The sequence below is a fragment of the Andrographis paniculata genome, unplaced genomic scaffold (assembly GCF_009805555.1).
Source record: "Andrographis paniculata isolate CXL003 unplaced genomic scaffold, ASM980555v1 Contig98END, whole genome shotgun sequence".
Lineage (NCBI taxonomy): Eukaryota > Viridiplantae > Streptophyta > Magnoliopsida > Lamiales > Acanthaceae > Andrographis > Andrographis paniculata.
Genome location: NW_026137637.1, coordinates 1,579,406 through 1,606,556, shown reverse-complemented (window position 1 = coordinate 1,606,556; position 27,151 = coordinate 1,579,406). Strand labels below are relative to the sequence as shown.

Here is a 27,151-nt window from a genome sequence, read left to right as displayed (position 1 = left end):
CACATTACATTGGTTTATACTTTCTCAGAGTTGTTAATGAACTAAATCAAATAAAAGTTTTAAGTGGTTGTTTTCGTTAATTAACGTTCATAGACAAAATTCATTTTCGTTCGTTAAAATTCAAGGTCGTTTGTATTGTTTAAACTCAGTTCATAAAGCAATTTTATTGTTTGAACTTGTATCTGTATTCAGCTCGAATAAGTTCATTCGAACTCACATGGATAAATATGATGTTTTTATTATATATTTTAATTCTTGTATATACTTACTCTGTCCGTCAATTTTTTTCCCATTTTCCTTTTTAGTCCGTTTACTAAATTTATCTCATCGCTAATTTTGGCAAAAGTCAATAAATCATTTCCAAAAATATTCTCAACTACCTATAATTTTTTTCAATAAAATACTCGTGCTGCGCCCAAATGGGATAATTTTAATGGCCGAAAAGAGTAATATTTTATTTATTTATTTTTTAATTTTTGTGAAAGTTTGCAAACAAAATTCGAACTCATTCATTAACAAAACAAATCTATTTATGCTGTTCAATTTGCCTTGTTTACGCTCACAAACAAGCTTCAACCAAACTGACCCAAGCCAAGTTCATGAATGAATTGGTTCATTTATAGCTCAACCTACTACTATAGATTTTGTGCCTATCAATCCAATGGAGATTAATTACAATCAACATTGCATATACTCTCTCCATCCCAATACAATAATTTTATTTACCATTTTTGTTCGTCCCAAAATAATATTCTTATTTTCATAAATAATATCTCCGTAAAACTACCCTTTTTTTATTACACAATTATCATTATTTTTTACACTAATATACTCACAAGGGCAAAAATATTTTTTATCCATACTTTTTACCCACTACCAATATAATATCAATATTTCTCAAATCTCGTGCCCAACCCAATTAAGACTATATTTACGAGACGGAGGGAGTATTATATTACAAAGAAAGTGACATAATTTTACCGGCATATATTATATTCATTTCGTCCGCTTCTAAGGGTCACATTTACATTTTGATTGTACTTAACATGAAAAACAATTCTTATATTTGTATAATTATTTTTTGTACAAATATTCTTCTATTAGTATTATATACTAATAAGACACTGATGAAAATATTTTTGTAATTTTTTTTTTTAATTTGCACTATAATTTAATATAATAATTAATATTATATCAGCATAAGAGTAATTCATAATACTTCATATATGTTTGAAGCAAATGGCTCATAATTCAACAACATAATTTTATTTTAAAATACGATTCGACTATCATCCAAATCTATACTGAATTTTGAACCCAAGAAATTAAGAGAAGCATTTCATTTCAAATCACAAAAGGACTCTCCCCCTCTTAGATATGCAAAACTAAGTTGTTCCCATTCTCTAAAACCATGCTTAGAACAACATTTATCGACGTACCTCTTTTGAAAGCGCTCGATAAAAATACTCAAAAGGTTTGCTTTGTCTGCAATAGTTTCACTTGAGATATACTCGGCAAGTTGCACAAAATAATGTGTATGGAGATCGATAGAATAGGCTATGCTTTTCCTGCTTCGGCAGCTTCTTCATCATCTGCCTTCTCGGCTAACTTGATTATATCTTCCACGAGGATTTTCCCCTCTGTCGAATTTATAGAAGCAGATCATGTCGATTAGATTCAAAGAAAACGATGAAAGGAGGCGAAAAGTCATAGAACCACAAGAGGTTTTGCCTAGAGCAAAAGGCAATATACAACGATGTTTTTGTAATTATTTTGTTGAATCTTTACAAAATCGAGTTGTCTTTTCGATGGGCAAATCAATATGCATGTCTTATTTTCAGGTCGAATTTCAAAGGCACTTTTGGAAGTTCTGGTATTATTGTCGACAGTAACTTTTTAAAAACACACCACATCAAATAACTCTTTATTCTCATCAAATATTACAGAAAAAATACAATTTTTTATTATTTTCAAAATTTTCCAAAACTTAAAAAATCACTATGTAAACAGAGCCAAAGTCTATTCAAGACACGCTAAAGAATTGATTACATACAAAATAATTGATTGTATACAAAATAAAAGTATTTGTTACAATTATTGTGAAATTATTGATTCGGCATAATTTCTACGGTGTCGCCCTTCTATCCTATATATCCACCGGTGTAAATAGGTAGCTTTAATAATATAAGATTCAACTCCTATGAACTATGCACGTGTAATTTATCGTCTAGTTCCAAAAAGAATTCTTTCAACCAAAAAAATCATTTTCAATAAATACTAAACTCAATATAATAAACAATCACATTCAACAGCTATTTTCTACTCCGAAACAATCCAGAACATCAAAAGCATTCCAAAATACAAGCAAACAAACCATAAGTTGCATAACTGACCTGCATCCTTCGATAACTTGCTGATGAGTTCTTGAATTCCCTCTTTATCTAAAGTATCTTTCAAATACATTGCAGCAGAAGCAACCTCCTCAGCTGTCACTTTACCGTCATAATCCCTAGCCATAGCCATATTTGCAAAACTCTAGTTACTAAAATAGAGTTGTGGAATGAATAAAAATCGAGCAAACAAAACCACACGCAAAGCTTTCACTGGGGATCTACGCAACTACACTAAATCCCATAAAGCAACAAATGCTAAACAACAACACAACCGGTTTGCATTAAATTCACGAAACTTAAACTTGGTTCAAAAGTTAGCGATAAAGGGGAAGATATTGATTATATCCTGCACTTTCTCCAAATTCGATGATCAAAAGAAGAAACTAGCTAACAGGTAGGCACAAAGACATCAAAATTTATTCTTCCTTCCACTGTTGTGTGGAGAGACAGATGAGAAGATGAACAGGTATAAGGTAGAAGATGGTGTTCGAAGAGTTTGCTTTAAGTTAGAATACTTTCATATTCCATAAAGATGATGGGTAAAAGTACGATGCACAGGTGTTCAAACAAACTAGCAATGGTTCTTAACTGTCATAGCTACTTAAGCATGTGATAGAGAAGTGAACATCAAACGTTTTTAGCAGTTGACGGCAGGTTCGAGATATTACATATAAGACATCAAGGAATATCAGAGGTTACAAATGTTTGAAACATTATATGAACATATAATTGCAAGGAGCTTAATTATTGCAGATTGTAGTGAGTACCGATCAAGCAAACGCCAACGGTCGCCAATTTTTGCATCTACATCATCAATTTCTTTTTCAAGCTTTTGCAGCATTGCATCAACCTAAACAATGTGAAATACCAAATAATAGAAGAGTCGCAAGAAGTCAACACAATAAAGAACTAGTAAAAGGCTTTCTATCGAATGAGAAAGCAAAAACCTTGCAAGATACCATACCCTGTTTATGAGAGCTGAAGATACTTTATGACCTGCAGCCCTCTCAGCAGCATGATCACTTTCCTCTCTAGCTGCTCTATATGCTTCTCGGGCTGCTTCCTGTCCATCAGTTCCCTCTTTCTCCACCATGTTATTATAGAGATCTATCTGTAGATTACATATTTCTAGAGTTATATAGAGAGTTCGCCACCATTCCACAGCGAAATTAAATGTTAAAAATCTTCTTAAGAAACATTCAGCTTAACAAGCATCACAAAAGAAAGATAATATCTGTTTTATACAAGCATCATGGAAGTTGAAAAAAACAATTGCTACGGTAAATGAAAGAACAGATATTTTGCATTCCACTGTACCAGGAGAAATAAGTGTAAGTAAATGGAACTTTAAAAAGATCATCCGAACAGCAGAAATGTGTACTAGTAAATGCCTCGGATCACTTGATTGCTCTTGTTACCACAGAAGTAAATAACATGTTTAGTGGGTTTGTCTCCAGTAATAAAATAGCATCACTTGGAAGTTTTAGCATCAACATAGTGAAGCGGAGAAACAAGAAAATGTTATGTACAGTGCATATTCAATCGTCATTGGTGAAATGGAATATCAATGATATTTAGGGTGTGTTTGTTTGAAGGATTTTGGAGGATTTCCACTATTCATCCAATTTTTTCCCTCCAAAAATATCAAATCAATCACCTATTTTTCATTTTTTACATTATACTAAAAATCAATTTTACATTCAAAACATCACATCAAACCCTATTTATATCACATCATACAACTATTCAAATTCAAAATTTTTACTATTCAAATCCCAATCCAAAATCTAAACCCCCAAACAAACACACCCTTAATATATAAAGAAAAGCCACTCTTGAGCATGGCACAATTTTGATAAAAACTGCATATATAAACATGGAGACAAGGTAAAAAAAAATCATGGAGACAGGGTGAAAGTCATAACATCTAGGTAAAGAAGTGTATAATCATGCTTTATAGACATAGGGTGTGTTTACTAAATAGGATTGGGGGTTAAATAATCCCATCCTATCCTGTGTAGTAAGCAGACCCATAGTCTATGTGAGTGTTGGAACTCAACCAACTCATCAATAGTATGATATTGTCCATTTTGGGCTGAGCCCGCACAAATTTATTTTTGAACTTTCTCCAAAAGGCCTCATACTAGTGGAGTTCATGTGAGACTTATAAAGTGTAGATTTTTCTTCAAATCTTCTAATGTGCGACTTGGGTTTGCACTCCAACAATCATCCCCTCAAACCAAGGACCAACCTATGGTCTTCCCTTCCCACCTTCCACCGCCTATCACAAAGAGACCCATTGCCTTACAACCACAATTGTCGGGACCCAATGCCACCAGGAGACTTTCGACACAAGGCACTTCTCAGACCCCGAGGACTTCCTACAACCACAACCAATGTCCGACAAAAACCAGTCTACTCTACCAATGAACCGGGCTCTATGATACCACTGTTGGAACTGGGTCAACTCAACACTAATATAATATTGTTCCCTTTAGACTGACCCGCACGGATTTGTTTTTGGACTTCCTCTAAAAGACCTCATACTAGTGGAATTCATGTGGGACAGGTGTATTTTCTTCAAATCTTCCAATGTGGGACTTGGATTTGAAACCCCAACATTGAGGTTAAAGATAAAAGGGAAAGAAGACGAGAAATGCCAACATAGATAAGAAACTTAATACCACGAGAACACATTTAGCTCTTATTGAGTGAGCACTAATTTCCTCGTAACCATCAGTTTTGTTTTCATAGAAGAAGGCTGAATCCAAATCAACTTGAGGAACATTGAAAGTAGAAAGGACAAAATGGACTGAAACTTGTGAGAAGTTTCATGAATGATCGGAATGCATTTAAGTCAGCTACAACCAACATAAGGGCAAGAATTTCAATGAACTAACACAAAGTAAATAAAAAACTGAGACATGTGAAAATTTAGATTGATGGTTATTTTTGTTTAGCTTATCACTTTTGTGCCAATGAAAGCAAAAAGGGGAAATAACTAAAGCTACCTCTTTGTTAACAAGTCCAAGAAACTCCTCTCGTTCCTTTGTCACAGACTGAAAGAAGAAAAGGATCAACATTATATGGCACTAGATATTTATAAACAAGTAAAACAGAAAGACAAAAGAAAGTGTATTAGATCTTAGCTGATGCAGATGCTAATACAGCCAATGCACGACTGAGCTCACAAAGTTGTTCTTGCTTATCCACATTTTTTGTCATTTCACGATCTTCTGCTTCTTTTGCTGTTGCATCAACCATCTCTTCCAAGGCCACATCTTTCTGTCCTGAAACAGATTCCTTCAACCTAGCCTGCTCCCCCTCCTCTTTCTCTTCCTCCTCCTGGAAAAACAAATTTAGGAACACCATAAACCCCCTACAAAGATAAAAATTACAGTAAAAGAAAAACAAGGAAATTTAAAAATAAATCTTTACTGGTATAATTGCAAAACAAATTTTAAAACCAGTGCTCTTAAATTTGTCAAATGCCTTGCAAGTAGGGCCTAAACACTAAGCATTTCCACATGAAATTGTTGAGAGATTTTGGGGATAAATTGCCACTGAAAGGATAAGTATTAAATATTAAATAAGTAAATAGGTGCAGTTAATTTTACAGCTGCAAAATATTTCTTGGCTAACCACATGAAAGATCATTGAAATGAAAGTGAAACTTCTGGATTTACACTAATATTATTAATTAAACTAAATGGTAATAATAGAGAGAAAGCATGGCTATCTAAGACCACTGGCTGATCAGAAGAAGAATCTGAGACAGCTATCATTCAGATAAAAATATTCTGGGCACCTCTTTACAAATGATAATCTTACCTTGATTAATTCTTCTTGCATTTCCAGGAATTCTAACTTCCTCCTCCTTTCTGAGACAGAATCTTCGGAGGGCAAAGATGTAATCCCAACAGTGTCCACCACCTCATCTGGAAGAGAAGAAAGCGTAGCTTGAACAGCTTCCTCAGGCCTCACTTTACCAGAGACACTAAATGCTCTGTATGAAAGTGTCATCAAATCATTAATTTCACATATGTCAGAATTCCATTTTGATATAGATAGCTAATGTCTGATTACCTTGACAAAATTAATAGAGATGATGGGACCGAATGGTTGAGAGATAAGTCCAACCAATCTTGTAGCTGCAAAGTAAATGTAAATCACATTCACAATTATGAAACTCCTGGTTAATCTAGGATGACTGCAGTAACATATAACAAAATCCATTATGATAATCTGGACAGCCGAAGAGAGCTTTCTGTAATATAACTACAATTAATACCAGAGAACTGTATAAAATTGTGTTTGTTAGAACAACTTTAAAATTATGAGAACTAAACACATGCGCCAAACAATAAACATAAAGAAACTCTATTTGTGTTGTAGCATATGACACAGAAATAAAAGCATAAAGTTGAATTAATGGTAAAGTAGATAAGCAGAGTTCCGTTACTTTGATAGCCATTTTGAATAAACCTTGTTATATTCTCCAAGAATTCAATTTGTGATGCTACTCAATTGTCCATTATATAATTGTTGGATCACATCATAGTTATGAACTAGAGAAAAAAGGGATTACAAACTACGTTAGGTTAACTTAACCTCCCTTGTGAAGATAATAGTAAGTATCATAAGCAAGAAATTTAAATGTTCAATACAAAGTAGATATAACCCTCATCTTTATATTGTTCTTGGCAATTCTGCAACCAGAAATATATGAAGGCACCAGTCACCAGATAATACCTGATCACTATGAGCATATTTGAGGTGCTTGGGTAAGCAGACATTTTTAGGAAGGTTAAAGTTCACAGTACCAATCATTAGTAACGAGTTCTTTTAACATAAAACATACTTAGAGAGAGAGAGGACCTGTTTTCGCATTTCATCAACTGAGAGGAGTCCAAGCAATCCACGTTCTCTACATGCTTGGCGCAGCTCCTCCTCTGAAAGGGACTCAATGCCCTCAACTTGAATCATTCGATCATCTTCCTTTATTCTGCAAGTAATCAGATCATTAAAAAATGAATAAAGCAAATGAAACTTGCCTATAAGAAACTAGGTTCTCTTAAAAAAATGCTGAAAACATGTTCTATATCATCTTTGTTCCCATGGCGCACTGTGCTGCATGCATGCGTAAATATCAGAATGTTCTTCAGAAACAAAGTAGATCAGAACTTGGAGAAAGGTAATATCAATGTTACAATTTAACCTCTCCGGTCCATGCTCCAGTAGTTCTTCTCAATTCCACATTAATCTTGTGTTCTCTTGTTGTCTTCTATTTTTTTGCATTAAATCCTGTCTTAATAGTTTGTTGTTGTAAGATTTTTTTGGTTAGTTCCACTTTTATTCCATTAATCTCTAATAGCCAAACAATCAAACTAGTAGAATAATACATATATTTCAGCTGAGTGAAATAATAAATATGTCGAACAATGTAACAAAACTACAGTTCATCACTGTTGAGGAACAAATCTGAATTTGTTAGAAATAACAGATAATTAATTTTTACACCAGAATTTGCATCCAAACCAACTGACTCTTTTAGAAATAATAGACTAATTAATTTTTAATGTTAACAAATCTAGACTAAAGTTATATTACAAAAACTTCAAAGCAGATGAATTATATTCATAATAAACACATATTAATTGAAAATCAATACAATCAAAATTTTAACACGACCACCCAGATTTTCCTCAAACTTGATATGATGAGCTTCACAAATAATTTTTATTTGGACAAATGATGTCTAGTACAAATAGTACCCGGCATGCAGCCCAATAAACACTTAATTCTCACTACTCTTGCTGACTTAAACTCTATGACCACCAAGGCTGGAGGACAGAAACTTCATCTACCAAAGTTTCCCTTTGCCTCCTCTAACTATCACAAAATCATAGGAGGTAGAGTGTTGGATAATCACTCAAAGTTTATATTGAGTTTAAATGTAATTTTTTAGGTTATTGAGATATACTTAATGTGTTAAGATATTTTTAAATTAAAACTGTTATTTCATCTCTCTGATAGAAGGCAGTAAATTTGTGACGTTCAAGTATACCAAATATTGAATAGAATTGTATTCATACTTTTCTATTCTCAGTTTCTCTCCAAAAAATATCAAGGAGCAAATACCTTTCAAACAAATGAATTGATGTAGTCAGAGAAAGCATGTAACTTCTGAAGTTTCTTACAAAGCTATAGAGCAGAAATGCATCAATACTATAAAAACTGAAATCCATATATTTACACATTGTTAAGAATCATACAGGTTAGGATAGAATAACTTACTTCTGAAGTTTCTTTCGAAGCATATAGCGCAGATATGCATCAGTACCGTAAGGATTGATACCCATATATTTGCACATTGTCATCAACCGAGATCTGTATTCAAGAAGGCATCAAGAATCTTTCACACAAAAGTGATTTCACCACCAGACAATTTCAGGATTGAATTACCTGCTAATGTTATCAAGAGTGAGCTCATCATTGAACAACTTAGCAAAGCCCAAGATTTCATCATTGGAAACAGGTGTCCCTTTCCTGACCTGGATAAATGTCATAAAACATTTATTCAGGAGCAAAGACACCATAAGAAACAAGTATCACATAACTGCTGAAAGAAATGTAGGCGTAGCACCTGTTTGAGAACATGATGTTTGAAATATAACAATTCTTTTTGCATACAAGCTTCATACCTTGTTCATGAATTCGTCAAGATCTTCAGCTGTTTTCTTTATATCTCCACTTCTTGTATTTTGAACTTCCTTTGCCATTTCCTTTACTGTCTCTTGCAGAAACTTAGCATATTCTATTCTTGCATTTAGCCTTTTTTTCAGGGCTTCCTACGTTTCAAAGAATTTTAATCAAAATAATTATGTTAAAAAGGGCATAGATAAAGATACTGGGGATGATAATAAATCAAACTGCACCAACAAGAGATGAGATGGGAAGTAATCATTAACTCACAATTTAGAGTCTTCCGTGATAAACAGTAATAAGATTTTGTGGCATACATATAAGGAACTACAGTTCAATAATATTAGTTTAAATAGTGATACCTGGAACAACCGAAATTTATGAAATATTTAATATGCTGGGAAATATATACTCATGTGAACAGCACCGGTCATCCTATGTACATTTTAGAGCATACTGTATAATGTAATGGTGCACATTGAGACCTTTTCTATAGACCATGGTCTCTGCTGCTGGCATTATATCGGGATTCTGAATCCAGACAGAACAAGGAGGAGAAGAACCTATTGGATTGAGCATCTCTTAATTCATAATTTCAAGACTCTTTAAAGTAGACATTTACCTACTTTGTATCAGAAGACAAAAAATTTAGGATGATCTGTTGATGCATTTTTGCAATTGGTATGGTATTATCAAATGTTAGCATTTACAACTGTTTTAGATATCAAGGAAATATTACGGCTTCTAACAACTTGTATATGTACCAGTAGCGACATGCATTCTCAATCTCTACTAACCCTTTGGTTCTAACAAAATTCTAACCATAAACAGACACATCCTGGACTCCCAAAGGATCCAAAACTACTGAAGATTACTGAAAACTTGGTTAAAAAAAGGTCACAAAAGTAAGACAAAGGAAACAGCATGATCATCTTAAACACAAATCGAAATATTATACGCCTACAATTGTACCTGCTCTTTCATCTTATCCTGGAATGTTGATGGTAACATGTTAGGAAACAATTTCAGGAATACTGGCAGCAGGAACTCCATGAATGGAACAATAATGAAGACGGCAAAAGGAACAAGCCTGAAAATATCTGCAGTCGTTCGTGTCAGCTGCTGCCTCTCCCTCCTGGATAGGGACTTTCCACCAGCAAGTTTCAACAATAATCTCAAGCTAATTCTAACATCAGCCCACAGGAGCTTTGTGCCCAACCAATAATGCTGCATTGTAGACTTAAATTCATCCTTCCAGTGTCGCAATTTTTTTACCCAATCCTCCCTATATAATAGCATGGATTAAGTCACAGTCAGATACTATTTTTGAGAAATTTTTTTTACAGAAATGCCAAAGTTGACCTGCTCATAGAAGCAACAGCTCGCAAAGCGGGGCCAATCCCTAAAATCATAGCCCACACCCTTTTCAAAATAAGATTTGCTCCCTTTTGAGAATCTTGCAGCTGCTTGGCCTGTGCCTTGGCTTTGACAGAGCTCAAACCTTCAACTGCCTGATCGCATTCTTCTGCTGAAGGTTCCTTCTTCTTACTAGTCAGTTCACCATCCTTATCATCACCATCTCCTAGTTTTGGGTGACCAGCAGGAGCAGTAGAAAGTGAACGCATATACTCTCTTGTCCACCTAAATCCCAAAGAGGTAAACTCTCCAGGTACTCTAGTCCCCCATGACAAAGTTGGACCACCATAAGAGCTGTATGGAACGAAAGTCTTTGTAGAAATAGACTTTCTTGTCTGTTTAGTTACAGGATGAAAATCTTTTTTCTCACTAGAAAGGACAGACGGCTGCAAATGTCTATTGGGCCCAAACAGATTCCCTGAGTTAGGAATCTCGAACAAATTTTCATGCTTAGAACATAAAGTGCCTTGAACCCAGTGATGGGATTGCTTAATAGAATCAAGAATGAATTTTCGCTTTCGCAGCATTGCTTTGGAAGTCATTATGGAGGAATAGGAGTATAACTAAAGCAGCAGATCCAAGAACAACCCAATAAATGACCACAGCCAGTTTGAAACAACAGAATTCAGACTGCTTATGAGGCAAAAATGAGAGGGCAGTAACCAGCTCTTAATCAAATTGGGTCATGAAAAAGTTTCTGTAAAGCATGTCTTCAACACATCACCTGGTACCTGGAGATGATGATTCGAAAAAGAATCAGAATAAATTATAGTTCAATCATACAAATGTCCAAAGTTATGCTTTGCAAAGTACTTAGAAATTTTCCGATGCCATGTAAATTACAGGATCACCTTTCTGCATTCAATCATTCTGTATGCCTTCCTCATTGAAAATGATTTGCATTTTGAAGTTATTTCCACAAATTTTGGTGTTATATCTCAGGGAAATGGTGTGGTTAAAATGGTGATTGAAAAGAGGCATGTTGGATGAACTAACACTACAAAAATTTTCTAGAATATTTGAATCCTAGTTACAGTAACTCCTAAAAAATGGCTGAAACATGTACATATAGTGACATTATGATTTAAATTTATTTAAAAGATAGCAGATCATCATTATCTATACATACACACACCCTTTCTTTATAGCATTGTGGACTTTAGCAAGAATCTTAAGATATTATTTGGCAGTACAAAATTGTCTGTATTGGATGAAAATGAACGAAAATCAATGAAGCCAAATTTTCACCTATCTCGAAACAAAATTTTTAGTAAGCCAAATAACTTAAATAACCATGTACCACAGCCATTCAAGCTCACCCTAAAAGGGAAATCTTATCTTTTATATTTCCACCAATAATGATCGACATCGAAATAACAACCTATAGTTGATGGAAAAACAAAGGTGTGATTCACACTCAAACAAAATTAAACAAATCCACATCTTAATCCAAAATTTTCTAGTTATATGGGTGAAGAGTGAGCTCAACCTTTTGACTTTTCTACTATCAATCACCTGAACAAAATCATTCTATTCAAAGTTCCTAAAGACACCCAGGCCGCTGCCTCCACGGAACTAAACAAATATCGACACAAATTCAGTATCACTTCCACGATGTTATCATCAGGAAACTAAACTATAATCAACCAACGAAAAATGCTCAAAAAATCAAAATCCAAACACGATAATTCCCTAATAGCAGAAAGCCAAAAAATTACAGTATCACAGCAATCGTTCGGAAAATCTTAATCCACATATACAATGCAAATGGAGAAAAAACAAATCATGAATCTCGTTATAGAAAAAATGCATGCTCTCGGAAAAAAATTAAAGCATAACTGTTAAAATTACGCACCTGACGATGAAAATAGATTATCAATCGGAAGGAATTGCGAAGAAATCCGAATTAAAGTGCCATTAACTTTCCTAATTCTGAATCAAAGCAGAAATTCGTTGGTCAGAATATTTCGGGAGCATTACAGAAGCCTGTAGGATGGCTGCGGACAAGAAGTCGTAATTTGAGCGATTGAGCTACTATTTCAGTTTTCTTTACGTGCTTCGCTTGTTGTACTTATGGACCGCGCTTCAATTGTTGTACCTTTTGGGCTGCGAATTACCCTTACTGTTAATCTCCTTGCATTATTGTATTTTATTCGATGTTAGGCTCGGTTAGAAAAACGTTTTGTAAGTTTTGAATTTTTTTTTAAAGTAATAATAAAAAAATGACATTTAATATAATATCTTCGCCCATAATTTTTTTTAATTCTTAATATATATTTTACCATTTCATAAAAATTAATCTTCAATATAAATTATTATTATTGTTCATATTATACATTAAACAAATTCAAATCAAAACACTAAATAAATAAACCATTGATATTTTTTTTAATTATTATTTTAATTTATAATATTTATATTTAAATTTAAAAAAAGATTTTTTTTTAATGTGGCGGGTTGATTCGGTTCCGAGTGACCTGAAACTGAATCAAATCAAATCAATTTGAATTCAATCTGAAAAAATTCGTGTGTTCGGATTTAGAATTTCGAGTCAATTCTCATATTCGAATTGACAATTTTTTTGTTACACTTATAACTCAACTCGATACGAGCGCGACCCGATAACACGAATTGACGCCTCTAGAAAAGTACAATTTAAATATTCAAGATAAATTCTATTTCTACGGACCTGCGGAAAAAATTCCACTTATGAGATTTCAATGCAATATATAGCCCAACAAATTTTCAAACCTCCGTGTGTGTGTATATATATATATATATTTTAATCGAAATTGTGTCTCTATATTCTTGCGTATATGTTTGTTCGACCTCAATATATCTTTTGAGTTTGAAAAAAATTGATTTGAGCTTAGTATTAAAATAATGTTTGATGAAATATTTTGTGAAAAAATATATATATATTTTTTTCGATAAATGTAAAATTCAAATAGTAAAATTTGATAAAAAAAACATATTAAAGCTTTAGGATTACTTTGGCTTGAATACATATTCTATAATTCAAAAAAGAAAAAAAAAAAGAATTCTTTTTTTGTATTTAACTCCCCATAACACACGTAAACAACTTAAATCAAATAATTGTGACAATATCTTGTATCGTCTTTATACTCCCTCCGTCCCATATATCGTGTCTCCTATACTGTAGACACGGTATTTTATGAGGGGTATAATTAATAGATAATTAAGAATGTATTAGTAAAAATAATTATTCTATAATATAAATAATTAAAAATTAAGATTAAAATAACTAATTAGTTTAATTAAAATAAAAAAAAATTTAAAATATGTGTAATCATTTTTCAAAAAAAGAAAGTGACAAAAATGTGGGACGGACAAAAACGGCAACGTGGACAGGGTATGTGGGACTGAAGGAGTATAATATTTTATATATAAAAAATATTACTCTCTTTATTTCATACAAGTTATTATTATTATTATTTTCATTTATTTCATATAATTTGTTTTTTTAAATATATATTTAATTATATATTTTAATCATATTTTAAAATTTAAAATTTAATTTTTTAATACTATTTAATATTAATTTATAATTATTTTTACTAATTATATTTTATTTAAATTATTATTGTATCTGCTGTACAATTTATCCTAAACGAAAAAAATACAGTTTTATTATTACTCTCAATACGATGATTTGGACATGAACTAAAAACAAAAAACACTTTTTGTTTATAGGTTTTTACTCAAATTTTTTCTACTTGTTAATATAAATAATAATAATAATAATAACAAAACCTTAAAACCCTTAAATAAAATTAATTTTATGTCATATCAATATATATTTCTGTCACATTAAATATTTTTTCAATTTAAAATTTTATTATTCAATACTCAAATAAAAAACGAGTATATCATTTTTGCTATTTTTATCATGTTCAAAACCAATTCATATTTTTTTAATAATTATGATCCACGTAAATATTAAGAAAATAAAAAAAATTTACATCTTACATATTATTAAAACAATGACATCAATATAATTTAATTGTATTACAAAATATTCTCTCTGTCTTAGAGAGTTAGTTTTATTTTCTTATTTAATAATTATTGTCTTATTTTATAACAAATTATTTATATTTTTCTAAACTATCCTTAATTATTACTCAGTAAAGGTATTTTAATTTTTTACATTCTACTTTATACTCACTTTTAATTAAATATTATTATTTTTTAATTATCGTGCTAACTCCCAACTAGATATTTCTTCTGGGACGGAGAGAGTATTAAAAATGTATTATTCATTTATTCCTATACTATATATCTATATGATACTTCTAACAATTTGAAATTTACATAAAAAAAAATAAAAATTAAACTTCATTCGTCTCAAATCATAGGCTTTTGAAATTTTATAATATATTAAAAAATAATACTCCCTCCGTCCACACACAAAGTATATATTTACTTTTGGCGCGGTGTTTAAGAAATAATAGTATTTTAATTATAGTGAGTAGTTAAAACAAATGTAATGACATTTTTACCTTTACTTTTTGGAGTAAAAGTAATAATATAATGTAAAGTAAGGGTATTTGTTGAAAAAAATGAGGTATTTAATGAAATATTTACTTTGTAATTGGACGTCCCAAAATAGAAACATGTATACTTTCTAATTGGAAGGACAGAGTAGTATTTTGTTATTTAGTGGAAGTGTGTAAGAATTTTTGATATTTTTGTCATTTGACTTTATATATATAATAATTGTATGTGTAATGGTATATTTGTAATTTAATAAAAATTTAAAGTATTTTAGTATTAGTGTATAATTAATTTTTCTAAAATAGGAAAAAAAAAACTTTGAAGTAACATAATAAAAAAATGATAAAAATACTCCCTCCGTCCCAATACAATAGTCTTATTTACCATTTCTGTCCGTTCCAAAACAATAGTCTTATTTCCATAAATAACAATATCATCATAAAATTACCCCTATTTTTTTTATTATACAATTGCCACTACTTTTTACATTAATACATTCAAAAGGGCAAAAAAATCTTTTATTCATACTTTTACCAACTACCAATATAATATTAATATTTTTTAAATCTCGTGCCCAACCCCATTAACACTATAATTTTGGGACGGAGACAGTAATATTTTAAATTGGAATGGATAAAGTAATACATTTACAATTGACGAAAAAAATTTGATAATTTAACAACATATAATTAATTAGCACTCAATGAGCCAAAAGATCGATTCAAAATAATCAATACTAATACAAAATTTATTAAACAATAAATACTCATATATGTGCATAAAGTATTGTACAAACAATACATCCAAGATATGCATACCACCAAACTCAATAACCATAAAACCAACAAGCACATAAAAAAGTATTATTTTTAAGGCCTCCACGGCGGCGGCGGCGGCGGATTGGCCGGATATAGTGGCGGCACTGCCGAAAAAATGGTGTTCCGGTCAACACCAACGCCGCCGTAGCTGGTTAGGGACACCAGTGCGGCAACTAGACCGGCATTGCCGGCCAAAGTGGGCTCAGTGTAACTATGATTTCTTCGAAGATCTTTAAAATGATCGAACCGATCTGGGCCGCCCACCATGGCGCCGATAATGGTGTTAGGGTTAGGTTTCCGGGAGTTAAGCCATTGGAAACCGTCTTTGCAAGAATACTTAACCGAGTTCTTGGGGATCGAGGCGCCGCGGTGGTGCACTTGCCGTGGATACTTGGATCCGTATCCGACTACGTAGCTCATATTTTGCGGGTTTTCACCTAATATGTAATTTATCTGTATATATATCCCAAACAAAGAAAAAATTATGAGAAGAATATTACTTAAAAGATAATTTCAATTAGAAGATACGAGAGAAATAATATTGCCTAAAAATATGAAAAAAAATTATGAAGTCGAATATGACACCTAAAATTTACTTTTGGTAATAAAATATTACCACGTGGGCCATCGTAACATAAGGGTAAATTATTTTTTTAGTATCATATTTGACCCTCTTTATCATTTTAGGACTTTAAGTGAATCATGTCTGAAAATAGCCTCGTAAGTAAAATATTTTCACTAAAATGGTTATTTAGTGCCGGACTCGCCACGTTGGCTGCCGTTGATAACGTGGCACTGATACGGTAGACATGTCATCGCCACGTAGAAGCCACATTGGAGGACCATTTTAACAAAAAAAAATTTACTTGCAGAACTATTTTCAGACAGAGTCCATTTAAATGTCCTTAAAAATCATAAAGGGGGTTATATACATGACTAAAAGAATACCAAGATATTTTGTAAAATAAAAAATAAAAAAAAATTCTCAAACATAGTTCATTTAAAGTCCTAAAATGATAAAAGGAGTTAGATCCGGAACTAAAAAAACCAATTTACCCCATAACATAATAACTTTCAACAGCAAATATTGCCGTGCATTTGATTTTATTGTATATTCATTCAAAGAATTGTTAAAAAAAACTTAAATACACAATCAATATTTAGTGTTAAAAATTATCACAGTGATTAATTCATATCAACTTCAAATATATCATGTCAACATTAATAACAATATTGAGATATCTAAGTCACTTTTTCAACTATTATGGTTTAGATATAGACCTATTCCTATAAAGACTAAAATGTCTACGAGTGTCACCTATTGAATTAAACATATATTTATCTTATAAAAATAATAAATGATATATATATAGAGTAGGGATGTCAAAATTGAATCCGACAAAAAAATTGTAAAGAATCAGTTCGATTTGAAAACTTTTAGGTTCAAGATTTTAAAAAATCAGGTCGACCCAAATTCGAAACCAAAGTAAATGTTGGATGTTGTGCTTCGGGTTGACATGACATAACCCGAAATATAAAATTTAAGTTACTGGATAATGTGAAATTCAAATCCCACCTGATTTTGATCTAATTTTATAATTAATTTTTTTTATTTATTTTAAATTATATAATATTACAAAATATAATAATAAAAAAATAAACAAACACTAATTACAAAAAATAAATAAATAAATAAAATAGATAATAGGTCTATTTTTATTTTTCTCTTTCAAAAGTGTCGTTTTTTCACTTGTTCTTACAATCTGAATTCATATTCATTTTTTCGAGTTTCTATAATTCTTTATTGGAGTTTTTTATTACTATAATTTTTTGCAATAAATTTAAAATTTTCAAATTTACAAATCTATTTCGTATTAGATTTTTCGGGTTCTTTTGAAGAGAGGCGTCGGAGAAAATGAGGCCGACGATCTCATGCCAATGTAAGTTGTAGTAATAGTAATATTAATACCTGGGAAGCAGCAAAGTCCTTGAGGGTAGAAATCCGGAAAAATTTATTGTCGCATTGCCAACCCGGAACGCCCGTGCCGTTTAAATAATCCGCAAACAACGACGATAGAAACGCTGCGTTAGCAATATACTGAAGATTTTGCGGCTTCCCACGGGCTAAATCAATCATTCCTCCTACACACATAAATTGACAGCACAATATATATATATATATTAATATTATTATGAATAATCTCCATAGTTCTAATAAAAATTTACTATTTTTTTTTTTTATAAAATATAACATCAAAATAATATACCCCTGTCCCTTAACAAATCATTCATTTTTTTATTTTGGTGTGTCTCGTAACAAAGTATCTATTTATATTTTTAGTAACTATATTATTTACCTAACATTACAAATACTATTTTAATTTACAATATATTACACAAATGCTATCACATTTATATCATACAACACTAATAAGATTAGTTTAATCTTTTTACTTTTAGTACATCTCAATATAATACTAATATTTATAAAATCATGTGTAAAAAACAAACGGATAAATAGATATGAAATGAAAGAATAATTTAAATAAAAATTCAAAGTACAAACTTTCCAAAATATAAACCACTATTCCTAATGGAAATGCAGACAACATATATGTCTAGATACTTTATATATTTAGTTTTAGATTTAGTCTGATTCGTATATTAGATCGAGCCTATCGAGTCTATTTTATGCTATTCATACATATATAGACCATTTATTTTAATGATCAATATAATGCAATTTTTTATTTTTCATAAAATATTTTTAGAATATATATATACACATATATGTATGTACGCATAAATGACGCGTGTATATGCTTCCTCCGTCCATCTAATTTATTCTTACTTTTTTTTTAAAGTCCCTCTATTAAATTTATCTCATTACTAATTTTGTCAAAATCAACAAATCAACGATTAATTATTATCTTTAATTCAACACTTATTTACTTTAATTTTTAGTTTAATTTCCAAAAATACATTTCACAATTTTTTTACTTTTATCATTGTTTTTTAATAAAATATTTATTTTTTTAATATCCGAACCCAAATAAACTAATTTTAATCCCATTAGATCCTCCGTCCTACAAATAAACTCCATCTCCCTATCCCCACACACATAATATATATTAGTATATATACACACACGTGTGTATGTATTATTTGTGTGTGTAAATATATATATATATGTGAGGATAGGGTATAGGATGTGTTATATATATACATACATAGGTGTGTATGTATAAATGGCGTACCTTTCGTCCAGTTGAAGACATTATACTGCTGGAGATAGGAGCACATGGTGAGTCCGGTGACGTTCTGGTAGGTTTTGAGCATCTCCTCGTAGGGGTACCCTGGGCTGAGGAAGAGGCGCATCCTGGTCAGCAGCAGCATCGCCGCCGGCAGCTTGTTGTCCCAGCTCAGCACGCTCAGCTCCGGCGACATGTACAGCGCCTTCGCGTGCTTCGACAGCCCCGGATTCGTCGCCAGATCCGAGTAATTCGATTTTCCGGTGGCGTAGTACAGCCACGCCGCCCCCCACATGTACTCGTCGTAGTACCCCGTCGAGTTGTAGTACGGCTCGATGTACGGATCCCCCCGGCTGTACGGCGACCGCCGCCCGAAATCGCGGCCGAACTCGAAGACCGCCTCGGCGGCGCGTGAGAGCCGCCGCGAGTAGGAGGGGTCGTCCTGGAAGACGACGGAGGCGGCGGCGAGCGCGGCGGCGATCTCGCCGGCGAGGTCCGGGCCGGAGGAGGTTTCGAGGGTTTTGCGGGGGTAGTCCATGTCCTCCGGGCGCTGCCAGCAGGTGTGGTCGTCCGGCACGGCGGAGTTGTTCTGGGAGCCGCCGACTTGGGTGAAGATCTTGTCGATGTGGTCGGCGGAGGAGTTGAAGGTGCGGAGGAGGTAGTCGGTGCCCCACCGGATGAGGCCGCGGACGTGGCTGTACTCGCCGGCGGCGCGGTACTTGTGGGGGTATTCGATGACGCTCCAGCTCAGCATCGACATGGCGAAGGACATCGGGAAATGGAACTTGGTGTTGTCGCCGGCGTCGTAGTACCCGCCGACCAACCCGCCTTTTATTTCGGGTTTGTCCGACCCGTCTTGCAGACCCGAATTCCCTCGCCATGAGATGTTGAATCCCTTCGGGAGTCTTCCCGCTGCACCCACAATTTTCCGAATTACTAATAATTAGACTATTCTTTTTGGAAATTTTTTTTTTATTTTTTTTTTAAAAAAATAAATATTTTTATTTGCCAACTTTTATAAAATTAGTTTATAGTATTAATTGTAAATAATAAATATATTTATTAGTATTTACTTGTTTTTTATAAAATAATACTAATATTACATATATTTTTATTTGTGATATATTTTTAAAAATATTTAAATACATATTCTAAATTTGTTAATCATATATTTTCTTATTTTTATTATTTTTTTCGTCTCACTAAAAAGTAGCATTTTTTTTAAAGTAAAAGTAATTATATATTAATATCAAAATATTTTCAATTTTATCTGAATTGTAAATATACTATTACACATGCAGTTACTTTATACAAAAAATGTCAATTTTTTTATACACTTCAACTAACCAATAAAATACTATGGAGTATTATTTTTCAATTTACTACAAACTTACAAAAGACCCTTTCAAAAGGAGAGAGAGTATTAAATTTAAGGTAAATTATATAATACCCCACGTATTTTTAGTAAAAATACACAAAACACTCAGTATTTTATTTACTGCGATGTAAAGTTTGCACAAAACACCCTATTATCCAAAAATGATATTTGGTTATAATAAAAACCTAAATTATGCAAGTTTTATACAAATAAAAAAATATAAAATATTTTAAATAATTTTTTAATAAAAAAAAATAAATAATTGATCAATAATTTATTTTTATAATTTTAATAAAAATCATATAACAATTTATTTCCAAAAACTATAAAATAAAAGATTAATTAATTAATTATTTTATTAAAAAAATTATTTAAAATATTTTATATTTTTTATCTATATTAAACTATTTATTTAAAATCAAATATTAATTATTGACAATTTATGGTGCAAATTTTATATTAACGCTGAATATGATCAAAAATTGAAAGTAGCGCTCTTAAAAGAACAATAGCCACTGACGGAATTGATGACGTGATAGCACAGCCAATCAAATAAGCCCATTATTAATTAATTGAGTAAATTTGAAAACGCGTGAAAATTCTAACAAGAAGGTGTGCTTATATATATTTTATATATACTCGATCAGTCCCATGTTACGTATTACTACTACACTATAGACACGGTATTTTAAGAGGAGTATAATTAGTAGATAATTAAAAATATATTAGTAAAAATTATTATTTTATAATATAAATAATTATAAATTAAGATTAAGATAACTAATTAGTTTAATTAAAATTAAAAAATTTAAAATAAGATCAAAGTGTGTAATCATTTTCTAAAAAAGAAAAGTGAGATGGTATGTGAGACGGACAGAAACGGCAACGTGGACATAATATTTGGGACGGAAGAAGTATTATTTTTGTATAATAATAAGATATAATTTTTCACTAAAATACAGTATATTATTACAATTTTTAATTCAAAATATAATATTATATATAGTACTAATTTTTTTATAAATATATAAAATCAAATAATTTTTTAAAAAATAAATTTAAAAGTCTATTCTTTGTATTTTTAAATTTACTTTTCTATTAGTATTTGATTTTGTATTTTCCTTAAAAGAATCTCTTTGCAAACTTTTTCATAATATTGAATAATTATTTGTATCTAAAAAGTATTCCTACAAAAACAATAAACATAATGTGTGTGATTTTTTTATTTACTATTTTAATTTTTTCTTTAAAAAATATTAAATCAAATATTCATTTTTGGATATTATATAAATTTTATACTTCCTCTGTCTCATTAAAAGTTTCATTTTTCATTTTATCCGTCTCAAAAATAAGGGTATCCTTTCCTAATTTAATTTTTACTGCAATCCAATATAATACTACTCTTTACATGAAACAGAGGGAGTAAAATAATTGATAAAAAAACAATAATAACAGATTAATTATTATTTATTAAAATAAAAATAATTATTTTTTCACGAAGTTTTAGAAATATTAGTATTACATTAGAATGTAGAATGAATAAAGTAAAAATGACTAAAATAATCTTATTAATATCGTGTGATATAAAGTAATGATATTTGTTTAATATATTATAAGTTGTAAGGGTATTTATAATATTAGGTAGATAGTACAATTACTAAAAAAAAATAGATATTTTGTTATGTGACAAAAATGAATAGTTTAATATGGGATGGTGGAAGTATAATTATAAGTGAATCAAGTTATTTATTATAAATAAATTATTCATAAATTTAATTAAAGACCTAGAAAATTAATTATAACTAATAACAAGAATACTTCAAAACTAAAAAAACCTAACAAACAAGCCCTTATGATTTACTAGATTTATAATGCACGTCTCGACACTTTCGTATACACGTTACAATAGAATATTACTTTAAAAGTCAATGCATTTAAAAAAACCTAAAATAAAAAGACTCATGCATAAATAGCCGTTTGATTTTGACCAATTTCCAATTTCCTAACCCAATTAATAATTCACTTATCAATTTCACTAACCAATCAAAATTTATTATTATTATTATTATTATTATAAATAAATAAAATAAAATAAAATAAAAAATAAAAAAAGAAGGGTTGTTGAGAAGAGCGTACATTTCTGAGCGTCGAAGAAGAGGAGCGCTTTACTGAGGGCTCGCGAGTAATTATCCGGCGGCGGCGGGCGGTGGCGGTGCTTAGGAATAGACTTCGCGATGATGATCGGAAGGGCGATGACGACGAAGGCGGCGACGACGGTCCAGACGGTCCATTTCACGGCGGTGCGGCTGCAGACGACGCACCCAAAATCGACGTACTTTTTCTTCTTCTTATCCTTCTCGGAGGGGCCGAGGAGCCAGCTCTGCTGCGTCTCGTCGAGGTTGCTATGGTGGGAGATCGACGCCCGATCCCAATCCATGTTGCGGCTCTTCTCGTCGTCCGCCGCCGCCGTCGATTCGTGGATCTCCAGCGACCCGCCCCAGTGGTTGTTCATCCCCAAAATTGAATTAGGGTTAGGGTTAGGGTTTTTTTTTTTTTTTTAATTGGGGATTTCTTCCTGGGGAAGACGACGATCGCAATTCAGCGTCAATGCACACGGATTCGTGCGTATATACACGAATTGATCGATTGGAAACCGATTGATTGAGGAAGAAATGGAAAATTTTTGTTACCTGGAAATTTTTGGGTGGATCTAGCTATGGCTGATCTGTGTTTTCTCAAATCTCAATCTCACTGGTGTTTATGGGGTGTTTTCATTCTGTATATACATGGGGGGGGGGGGGGGGGGGTGATGGGAATACAGAGAAAGTTGACTATTTAAAGGATTGTTTGTTTGTTTTTCTTTCCAAGGTTTGTTATGTGTGTTTTGGGGAATGAAAGCTGTAATAATGTGTAGAACAGCTAATTAGTATTATCTGTCATTAATTGGATTTTGAAAGTCATTTAAGTGAATTTGATGGGCTTGTTTTTTTTAAAAAAATAAATAAATAAATTATATTTTTTTGGTCCCGAAACTCAATATTCATTTGTTTTTTTCACGTACTTTTAAAAATATTAATATTATATTAAAATATAATAGTAATAAAATAGAAATGACTAAAATAATTTTATTTATTAGTATGTATGATGTAAATATAATGACATTGTTAGGTAGACAGTATTTGTTATGGGACAGACTAAAATGGAAAAATGAATATTTGTTATGGGATTGAGGTAGTATATTTTAATAACTTTTTTTATGTTTATTAGAGACAATAATATATTTTTACAAATAAATAAAAAAAAGAGTAATAATAATAAAAGTTTAGAAAGAAAAAATAAACATCAATATAAAAAATTTATTTTTTTAACTATTTTTAATTTTTAAAAAGTATGGTCTATATCAAAAAAATTATGTAACTTTAATTAGGACGAAAAAACTATTATCTAAAAGTATCTATTTTTACCATTTTTAAATAAAATATAACTTTTTTCTTTAGACAAAATTAATATACAATATGAATATCGGATAAAATTCGACCGAAGAAAATAACAAGTGCAAATATTTCCAATTTAAAAATAAAAATACAAAGAAAATAAAAACCTTGTAGTTTATACATCAAATAATAAAATATATACATACATATTATAAAATTAAATAAAATTGACTAAAGGGATTTCAATTTTGTTAGGTACCATGTAAGTTTCCTCTTGATTTTATTATTATTATTATTATTATTATTATTATTATTATTATTATTAACAAAATTTGATTATTATGATGTTTGTAAATTTTAATTATATATTAAAATATTATCTAAATAAAATCTTATAAAAAAATAATTTCAAATCAAACTTTTTTTTTTAAATTTTATTATTATGTATTACTTTTCATGTCACCCATTTTATTTTTATTTTTAATTTAAAATAATTATTTAATTTGATATAATTCGTGTTGACATGATATTGTAAGTGTAAAAATAAATAGTATAATAAATAAAAAATAAATATTTAATTTAATATTTTAAAATATATATATATTTAAAATGATAAAATCAGAGTCAAAACTTTACAAGTAAGCACATTTTTTTATAAGTATCCTTTCATAAAAATTACATTTAATTTACTCTTTAAATATTAAAAAATAAAAAATCATTAAGCTAACACATATAGTGTATTAAAATTCCGTCCCAATTTTTCTTGTGTATAAACCTTTTTTATTTTTCTTTATTTAAAATAATAAAAATATACTGTAAATTATATAACATTCCATTATATTTTAGTAAAAATGCATAAAATACTCTGTGTTTTATTTATCATGTAAAACTCCCTTATGTTAATGTAAAATTTGCACGAAATATCCTTCTTGTCCAAAACTGATATTTAATTCTAAATAAATACCTAAATTACGCAAGTTTTATACAAAAAAAAAAAAAAAAAGAGCAAAATATCTTTGCATTAAATAAATAAATAAATAATTTATTAATCCTTCATTTTATAGTTTTTGGAGACAAATTGTTGTTTGATTTTTATAAAAAAATTATAAAAATAAATGATTGATCAATTATTATTTATTTATTTTATTCAAAAAAATTATTTAAAATATTTTATGTTTTTTATTTGTATAAAATTTACGTAATTTAAGTCTTTATTTCGAACCAAACATCAGTTTTGGACAAAGAGAATGTTTTATACAAAGTTTCCATTAACACAAGAGAGTTTCACATAATAAATAAAACACAAGATATTTTTATACATTTTTAGTAAAACATATGTTATACTCCCTCTATCCACTTACAATGTTTACATATTTCTATTTTGGGACGTACAATTACAAAGTTAGCATTTCAGCTTTTTTCCACAAATACTCTTATTTTACATCACATCATTACTTTTACACAAAAAAAAGTAAGGACAAAAATATCGTTACACTATTTTTAACTACTCACTATATTTAAAATACTATTATTTTTTAAATAATACGTCAAAAATAAATGTAAACTTTGTAAATGGACGAAGGGAGTATAATTTAACCTTATTATTATTATAAATTAATAGGAATGAAGAAGCTTCAACGTCTTTATCTAGGCCAGCAAATATAATAAATTAATTTAAACTGAATAAATACTTAATAATTTTTTTTAAGTGTGTTTGTTTGGGGGATTGGATTTAATTTCCATTATTCATCTCATTTTTTCCCCAAAAAATATGAAATCAAACACCTATTTTTCATTTTTTATATTATACTAAAAATTAATTTTACATTCAAAATATCACATCATACAACTATTCAAATTCAAAATTTTTACTATTCAAATCCCAATTCAAAATCCAAACTCCAAACAAACACACCCTAATAATTTGGTAGTATAGAGCGATCCACAGAGTGCATGTGCACAATGAAAAAAAGTTTGTCTAAACAAATACGAAAAGTCAACGGATGTGTTTTTCTACTTTGATTTGTATTATATATATATATAATTATTAAAAAAAAAATAAAAAAAAAAATATTTCTCTTAACAATATAATCTCTAAGTTCCAATACAATAGTCTTGTTTACAATTTTTATCCCGTCCCAAGACAATGGTCTCATTTTCATAAATAACCGTAAAATTATCCACACTCTTGCTTTTTCATTATTATTACACAATTTTTACTATATTTTACACTACTATACTCACAAAGGCAAAAAAATCATTTATCTAACTTTTTATCAATTACCAATATAATATCAATATTCAAATCATTTGTTTTTTATATATAAATATATGTTTGATTGTAATTTAAAAATAAAACTATCAATGGTTTATCACTATTTATCAACATGATTTTTACTAAAAATATATTATTAAAAATTTAAGTAAACACATTGCTCAAATCAATTTCAAAGAGCAACCAAACGTATGTATTATTATTAATTTTTTAATATATCAAAATATTACTTTACAATGCAATTTATATCATATAAATCATTATTTCAATTTAATTTTTACTACTTTGAAGAAACCCACGCTAATTATCTTACTCCCTACTTCCTAGATAGATAAGATGACTGCCGTAAATACGAGAATTTAGATAAAATATAATTTTTAAGTAATTAAGAAATATGTTAGGAAGAATAATTATTATTTAATAAAAATAAATATAGATTAAGATTAAAATAACTAAATAGTTTAATTAAATTTTTTAAAAAAAATTAAATTTTAAATTTTAAAATATGATTAAAGTGTATAATCAATTTTTCAAAAAAAAAAAATAACAAATTATGTGGAACAAACGAAAATAAAAAATAAAGACAAATTATGTGGTACGGAGGGAGTAATATTTTGAATTATTTTATATATAAGCTAAAGATGAAGGGTTTGTTTGTTTACTATTTCGATATAAGATATTTTTTTTTTATATGAGACATAGAAAATCGCATATTAATATATATATATATATAACTCTATATTTTGTATTGAATGTGATTTTTTGTGAGAAAAAATTTAATTATAAATTCCATTTGTCTTAATTTAAAGTATTTTTTATAGTTCGTCCAATAATTTTTATCTAAATTACAAAAATACCATCACACACTTTAACAAACGAATAAGATATTATTATTTTTTAATTTATTACGTAATTTCAAAAGACCTATTTGAAATGTAATAGAAAGAATATTAAAAATTGTCTGGT

At 30.0% G+C, this 27,151-nt stretch overlaps 2 protein-coding genes across 2 annotated transcripts; both read right to left on the bottom strand.

The window, feature by feature from the left end:
* Nucleotides 1-1,225: 1,225 nt before the first annotated feature.
* Nucleotides 1,226-12,525, bottom strand: LOC127243897 (uncharacterized). Its single transcript, XM_051264123.1, has 15 exons — nucleotides 12,370-12,525; nucleotides 10,461-11,245; nucleotides 10,071-10,383; nucleotides 9,098-9,244; nucleotides 8,859-8,947; nucleotides 8,691-8,783; nucleotides 7,272-7,398; nucleotides 6,480-6,544; nucleotides 6,225-6,399; nucleotides 5,544-5,738; nucleotides 5,405-5,452; nucleotides 3,358-3,504; nucleotides 3,161-3,243; nucleotides 2,394-2,509; nucleotides 1,226-1,640 (listed from the first exon to the last, which is right to left on the bottom strand). Exons 2-15 carry the CDS (start codon nucleotides 11,054-11,056, stop codon nucleotides 1,558-1,560), a joined length of 2,277 nt encoding a protein of 758 aa, XP_051120080.1. The 5' UTR covers nucleotides 11,057-11,245; nucleotides 12,370-12,525; the 3' UTR covers nucleotides 1,226-1,557.
* Nucleotides 12,526-15,744: 3,219 nt separating this feature from the next.
* LOC127243717 (endoglucanase 12) lies at nucleotides 15,745-23,274 on the bottom strand. Its single transcript, XM_051263872.1, has 5 exons — nucleotides 23,167-23,274; nucleotides 22,613-23,051; nucleotides 19,105-20,010; nucleotides 17,817-17,989; nucleotides 15,745-16,300 (listed from the first exon to the last, which is right to left on the bottom strand). Exons 2-5 carry the CDS (start codon nucleotides 22,986-22,988, stop codon nucleotides 15,899-15,901), a joined length of 1,857 nt encoding a protein of 618 aa, XP_051119829.1. The 5' UTR covers nucleotides 22,989-23,051; nucleotides 23,167-23,274; the 3' UTR covers nucleotides 15,745-15,898.
* Nucleotides 23,275-27,151: the final 3,877 nt, after the last annotated feature.